Genomic DNA, 7,710 nt, shown 5'->3' with positions numbered 1-7,710 from the left:
TTTTTTTAAATAGCTTTATTGACGTATAACTCCTATATCATACATTTCCGTAGTTCAGTCTTCTTGTTAAGTTGTCTAATCATTACTAGAATCAGTTCTAGAACATTTTCTTTCTTCTTGTACTCTTTTTCTTTTTAAAATCGTTTGATTGGGGGCTTGTACAAGGGCTCTTTTTTTTCTTGATGGGAGCAAATCCCTCCTTTCCCTGCTCCTCTCTCTCTCTCTCTCTCTCTCTCTCTCTCTCTCTCTCTCGCTCTCTCTCTCTTTCGTAAGATGTAACCCATGGGGCGTGGTGGGCCACACCCCAGGGACACTCCCCTGACATCTGTCCAGGCCTGTGACCTGAGTGAAGAAAGACGCACATCCACCCTAATGGGTTGCCTTAGGTCAGGGCTGACCATCCACCATAATTCGTTGCCTTAGGCCAGGGCTGACCACGCCAGATCACCTTCTGAAAGATGATCCCATCATGACCCAAGTGCCAAATGATATCATTCCCTGAACTGCCAAACCACCCACTCAGGGTCGGGCCAAGTTGAACACACCTTTGGGGGTGGGATGGGGATCATCCAATCCATGACAGCGCACAACACCCAAGCAACACATGCCCCCCTCACCCCAGCCCACCCCTGGGCCTCTGAAGAGCGCTCCTGGCAGGACAGCTGGCAAGCCCTGGGCTCGTGTGACCCCCCACCCTCACAGGTCTCCTGTCCCCTTGCTCCTAGGACCCGCTGTTGGTGGAGGCTGAGAAGAAGGTCGCCTACAGCTGCTGCAGCCAGGGCACCGTCCACTTGCAGATCCACATGGAGAAGAACACCTTCCCGCCGGGGGGCCGCATCAGCTTCACAACGGAGATCAACAACCAGACCAACAAGTGCATCAAGACAGTCCTGTCCGCCCTCTACGCTCACGTGCAGTACGAGGGCTTCACGCCCAGCACCGAGCGGCGCACGCGCATGGACAGCTGCGAGCTGCTGCGTCAGGAGGCCCACACCCACATCACGCCCTTCAACACCACCAAGGTGGTCAGCACCTTCCACCTGCCCCCCGTGCTGCCCGTGAGCAGCTGCCGCCGCCGCCAGCCAGACAGCGAACTCATGAGCACGCGCTACGAGCTGGTCATCACTGTCCACCTGCCCTGGTCCCTGACCACCGTCAAGGCCAAGGTCCCCGTCATCATCTCCAGCTCCCAGCTGCCAGAGGCAGCAGCAGCAGGGATCGCAGGATTAAGTGCCCAAAGGTCTCAGAATTAAAAGCTTTATTGCTCCACCCACTGGCAGCTTCCCTTTGCCCCGCTAGGTGGCCTTCAGGGCAGCAGGGGGCACGTGGCCTGTCCCGTGGGTCCCTGACTCGTGGCAACCTCGTTCACGTTCACAGAGAGCTGCCCGGTCCTGCACCATCCCCACCATCGGTTTGCAGATCAGACTGTTGGGGTGCATTGGGTTTTCCTGGCTGTTTTGTTTCTTTGTTAAGGACATTTTCTTTGCGCTTTTACACCTTATGATCGGTGCGCCATCCCCCGCCCCCATTCTCCCCTGACATAACGCTAAGAAATGATTTTAATTAATCCAGTTACTGTTGCTATAGATTTACCTAGCCTGGATTTCATATCAAGAAAACCACAACCACAAAATAACAATATATAACTGATCAAAGGTTCACGAGGTTGAGGGGGGTGGGGAGGAGCTGATACCAAGGGCGCAAGTAGAAAATGTTTTGGAAATGATGATGGCAACCCATGTACAAATATGCTTGATACAATGGATGTATGAAATGTTGTAAGAGCTGTCAGAGCCCCCAATAAAATGATAAAAGAAAAACATACCCAAAACAAACAAACACCTCATCCAACAACAACAAAATACGAGAAAAACCTCAATCGAAAAGTTAGCAGAATAAAAACTAGATCAAATGTGAAATGGGTCAGATGGGAGCATAAATGATAAGGTGTTCTATTTTAACCGACTCGTGTGTAAGCCGGGGGTTTTCAGCACATTTGTATGCAGTTTTTGTGGTAAAATTAGGTGCCTCGGCTGATAGGCGGGTTGGCTTATACGCGAGTGTATACGGCAACTGCTACATCTGCATTAATCCACATTCCCATGTACTCTGTCTGACAGCAAGACTATTCACGTGCCTGGTCAATGGTCACAGGGGAATCCTCTGGAGGCCCAACCCACATGGGGACCCCACGAATGGATCTGGGGCATCCACTTGTCACCCATAGCCTTCTGCAAGGTGCGAGCGCAGCATTTACGCTCTGGTACAGTTCCCTCCTCTGGTCTTGAGTTTTATTATTTATCGCCCTTGGGTCACACAGGCTGGTGTGCTGCTTCTGTGTGGACTCAAGGGACCCTTCACTTACGTGGCTGCCTGTTTGAAGACAACATGGGATGATTTTCCAAAGACCCTCTCCAGGCTCGTCTTCCTGGTCCATCGTAAGCTGACCGCTTCGCTGACTGTGCAGGATCGCCACACACAAGCCTCCTGGGTCGGGGAGACGGTGACACTGCATGGGGAGGATCGGCTGGGAACCGAAGCCGAATTTCCCGTATGACAGGTGAGCAGTCTGTCACTGAGCCGCCACGATAATATTCTCTGTAACATCCCCACGCTCCTGGGATTCCGGCACCCATCTCTCTCCTTGCAAGGAAGATGACCCAATGTTAAGAGAGGGAATGGATGGAACCTTCCAGAAGAATCTAATCTTGGTTACGGTTTTGTCTTAGTGCTTTAGGGTTGCTGAAACAACAATGCCACAAGAGGGTGGCTTTCACAACATATTTTCTCCCCGTTGATGAGGCAGGAGGGTCCTTGGCTGCTTGGAGATCTCTTGTGACCTGATCCTCCCCCCCTTCCTTGTTTCACATGGTCTTTCCTCTCTCGAAGGAGAGGGACTTAAGACACTCCCAGACTAATCCTGAGGAGTCCTCCTAGCACCATGGGGTAAGTGCCAGACAGGAGACGGAGGCCAGCAGTTCAACGGATGAGGATAAGGCCGTCTGCTTCCTTAAAGATCTACAGCCTCTGAAACCCGAAGGGACAGTGCTCCTCCGTACAACAGGGTCACTACGAAGAACGGAACTGACCGCAGCGGTGGCCCACCCTCCCTTCATAACACAAACTCAAACTCGGGGCCACTGAGTTGATTCCGAGTCACTGACCCTACAGGACAGGGTAGAACTGCCCCTGTGGGTTTCCAGGACTGTAACTCTACGGTGACCCAGCAGAATGCTCAAACTATAGAGGGCGTTCAGCGGTATCGCATGCGAGTAAAACGGTTGCTGAAGATCATCCAACTACGGCGGCAGCAGGGCATTGGACAGGGAGCTGCCAGAGGTTCAGGCTGGATTCAGAAGAGGACGTGGAACAGGGGACGTCCTGGCTGACGTCAGATGGATCTTGGCTGAAAGCAGAAACCACCAGAAAGCTGCGCTTTGTGTTTCATTGACTGCGCCAAGGCATTCGACTCCGTGGGTCATAGCATCTTCTAACCTGAAACCTGAAGATATTAGAGGGGGTATCTCGCTACCGCTACCAACCATGCTGACAAAGGACACCAAAGAGCCCCAGAGAGACGGGGAGAAAAACGTAGAACAAAACTCCAATTCCTAAAAGAGGCCAGGCCCACGTGGTTGGTTGAAGCACCACAGATGGCTAAAAGGGAAAACCGATCTGTGTTGGAAGAAGTACAGCCAGCGTGCTCCTCAGAGGCAAGGGTGGTGAGACTGCGTCTTACAAACCGTGGACGTGTTGTCAGGAGAGACCGGTCCCTGGAGACGGTCATCAAAAGGAGGAAGACCCCCAAGGAGATGGGCACGGTGGCCCCTGCAGGGTTTCCAGTCGACTCCGTGGCATCACACAGTAACCCTTAACCGGAGTGCAAAGCCTCGTCTTTCTCCCCTGGAGACTGGCGAGTTTGAACTGCTGACCCTGCAATTAGCAGCGCAGTCTGTAACCACTATGCCACCAGGGTGCCTATCGCCCTACTGGAACAGGACAGAGAAAACCTGCTCTCCAAGGGCTGATAACCATGAGAGGGTTAGGCCTTACAACACGCGTGAGATGGCTTCACACACAAGTTGGGGGGGGAGATTCCATGATCTTTTCGTTCCCTTTTCCCATAGGCTTTGGGAAGGAAACCCCTTCCTGGCATTTTGGACGCAATTCAGTCCATCTTCTTACTGACTGTCTCTCCTAAAGTCTTGTCCTCCACCCTCTCTCCCCTCGGGCAGTTCCTAGAGCAGGCAACTCCATCCTGGGGCACCTCAGGTGTGCTAGTCCAGGTAGACTAGAGAAACAAATCCAGGGAGACGCATATGTGAATAAGGAGGAGATTTATATACAAGAGGAATTGCATAGTAAGAAAACATCCCAGCCCAGGCCAGATCAAGTCCATAAGTGCTACATTAGCCCATATGTCCAATAGAAATCTATAAAGTCCTCTTCAGACTCACGAAACACATGCAATGATGCCGAATGCAGGAAGATCACAGGCCAGTGGGTTTGAAATCTTGTGGATCCAGTGGCATTATAAGCATCTCAGCACTGGCAGGGGTCTCCACGTGGCTTCTCCAGCCCCAGAGGTGTGGTTGTGTCACGGTAGTTCCATGTGGCTTCTCCAGCTCCCAGGGCATAGCACCACGTGTCCTGTCAGTAGAACATCTCTCAGGGAGTGAGAAGACAGAGCAGTGTCTTCTGCCTCCAAGGAGGAAAATACAGGACTTCCCAGAATCCTCAGGAGAAGGCGGTGTCCACACACAGGCCTCATTGGCGATGACCCGATCGACAGACTAGACTCCACCCCTTCCCTCTGAATCTTCTCACGTCCCAAATTGACATCAGATGATGTCACAACCACAGAGGGAACACTTGGAGATCCAAGTGACTGTCACCCGCCTGCCTGTTGGGTCTGTCCACCGGTGGTGGCTTGCCTGTTGCTGGGCTGCTGGAATTTATGTCACCAGTCTTTCAAACACCAGCACAGGGTCAACCCATTTCGGTGGTGCTTCCAGACCAAGAGAGATGAGGAGGTAAGGCCTGGGTATCTGCCATGACTGAGTATCAGTCCATGGAAACCCCATGGAGAGACTCCAAATGCCGTCCAATAGAGCGCTGGTAAACTCGTACCCTTGCCTTCCAGCCTTAGGAAACCCCCCAGGGCCAGTCGACTCCAGTCCTGTCTAGTGGCTGTGAGTCAGGATCGACATGACGGCCATGGGTCGGGGAACCACCCTTCCCAGGCCAGCAAGAAGAGAGAACCACTCCACAACTGTCCACCTAAATATCGAGTAGCCCACACCCTTGGTGAGTGATCATCCGGGCTATGCCTGTGATACCGCTTGATTCACGGCAGACCCCATCATGGGGCTGATTACATTACGTGACAGCGTAACGCGGGGCAGGGGTGGTGGTAGAGGCCAAGTTGACACAAAACCTAACTATCACACTGACCCATCATGGCGAAGATGGCCCAGGGTCAGGCAACACTGCCTCTGTTGTGCATGGGGTCACCGTGGGTCAGGGCAGGCTCAAGAGCAAATGACAATACAGGGCATCTAGTGGGGAGAGGCTGCTCATTCTCCCACAATACGTGCAAAAGTCCCCCAGGATAGAATTCCTCTATACCTCGGGGCCAGGACAATTGCTGGCGAGCCCCAGGTCTGAACTTCTGTCCCTGCCTTGAGTCAGGACCAGCACCTCCTCTGCTCCAGAACTCCCCTACCCCTCGGGGCCAAAGCCAAGTCCCCCAACAAAAGGCCCGTACACCAGCTCCCATACAATTCATGAGCATCAATAAGACTTTTTCTCTAAAACGTTTGGAGACTCCACCTCCTTCTCCCCATTCGGGCTCCATCATGGCCTGCTATTCCCACCATCACCTGCCTGGACCAATACCCCCCACCCACGGCCATAGTCTTTCTGAGCCCCACCCTGTTGCCCACTCTCTGTCCTCCCTACAGAGGTCTGCAGATTAGGCATAGAAAAATCCAGACAGAAATAATCATCAAATCACTTTTTTTTAGTATACGTATGTCCCGTGCCCTGTTAAGAGTACCCTACAAAACTAGCATCCTAGCTAGCATCCTATTGCTAACAAGACAGCTACTTCTCAGCACGCCAGCCCTTGATGCTGCCTCACTGGGGGGGCCCTGTTGGCTGGGGAGACCATCATAGGTCTCTCATACTGAGCTCCTCATACTGAGCCCCTCCTTTGTGATGCTGCCATGTCTCTCTCTCTCTCTCTGTCAGAGAAGCTGCTTATAAAGCAAGCGCCTCTTGATCTACATATAATCCCTCCCTGGGGGACGGACAACATTAAAGTGGGTGAAGGGAGACATCGGAGGACAGTGTAAGACATGAAAAAATAACAATAATTTATAAATGATCAAAGGTTCATGAGGGAGGAAGGGGGAGGGGAAAAATGAGGAGCTGATACCAAGGGCTCAAGCAGAAAGCAAATGTTTTCAGAATGATGATGGCAACAAATGTATAAATGTGCTTGGATGTATGGATTGTGATAAGAGTTGTATGAGCCCCCAATAAAATGATTTTTTTTTAAAGAGCTGTAAGAGCCCTCAATAAAATGATTTAAAAAACAAAACAAAAAAACAAGTGCCTCTTCAATTTCACAGCTTGGCACAAAAACCATGAACTAACCAATCCCCAGCAAGGGTTCTACGCACCTTGTTTGCATAGCCTGTACTTCCACAAGAGCACTTTGCACCTTATTGGCATGAGCAAAAACTGCCCTGGGTCCAATGCACCTCATTTGCATAGCCTCTCCCAATTCTTGTAGGAGTTATAAGTCCGGGTTAAAGGGACTACATTAAGGAATTCAATGTCTCAAACATAGGGAGCATCAAATACGGGGCAAGTGCACACTACATGACCAAGGTAAGTGATATGCTTACGCAGTGCACATGAGACACGGGCATTTTTGGATAATGTACATGACAAATATCATTGCACAACAAGCCAACAATAAGCCAAAAAAAAGGTGTGTGGTTACACATATATGTATATAGGGATACCATACCTGTGTATGGTACAAATATGTGGGTACACATGTGTGTACAGATAGATGTACCTATAAACATGTGTACATCCAGATATGTGTGTGCATGCATGTATATCTACATATCATAAACCAAGTAGCGAGCACAGTCACACGCACTTCGTAGACATAACCGAACATCTCGAAAGATTGTTTTCTTGGGGGGATTGAAGGTTTAGAACCGTAGGCTCTTGGGCTAACTCAGTTCATTGGCATAGTATGCATACTCCTCATTTAATGACTACCTCATTATCCAACACTTCACATTTCAGAAAACAGTGGGAAAAAAAGTCCGTCTTAGGCTGGGTTCTCTAGAAAAGCAAAGCCACAGATACTTATATATGTATACGCAACGGGGAGACATACCAAGAAAACGGCTGACCCAGTGGAGAAACAGGCAAACCGTGCGGGCGGGTTCTAAGTCCACAGGTCAGATGTCAGGCTGGGGGCTTCTCCTGGCTGGTGTAGCTGTGGGTGCTGATGAGCCCAAGGTCAGCAGGAAGGTGGCAGTGATGACTGAATCCCAAGGTCGGCAGCAGGCTGAGGGCTGCAGAGGCAAATAAATCAAGGTTGGCAGGAGGTCAGATGCCAGATCCCTGACTCTTCCCAAGTTCGGTAGGCAATATGGCAACCCATTTCTCAGGTCCAGAGAA

General features: G+C 50.9%; 1 protein-coding gene across 1 annotated transcript in view; it reads left to right on the top strand.

Moving 5' to 3' along the window:
- The window catches only part of ARRDC5 (arrestin domain containing 5), a 10,515-nt gene extending 9,262 nt beyond the window's left edge, over positions 1 to 1,253 (top strand). The window contains exon 3 of the mRNA XM_004714354.3: positions 726 to 1,253. Coding sequence (XP_004714411.1) covers positions 726 to 1,253 — 528 coding nt within the window. The remainder of the gene's footprint in view (positions 1 to 725) is intronic.
- The last annotated feature ends 6,457 nt before the right edge of the window (positions 1,254 to 7,710 follow it).

The sequence above is a fragment of the Echinops telfairi genome, unplaced genomic scaffold (genome assembly GCF_000313985.2).
Source record: "Echinops telfairi isolate 266 unplaced genomic scaffold, ASM31398v2 ScPeMD7_7459;HRSCAF=8497, whole genome shotgun sequence".
Taxonomy (NCBI): Eukaryota; Metazoa; Chordata; class Mammalia; order Afrosoricida; family Tenrecidae; genus Echinops; species Echinops telfairi.
The sequence above is the reverse complement of the archived record's forward strand: the minus strand, read 5'-3'. Positions and strand labels throughout refer to the sequence as shown.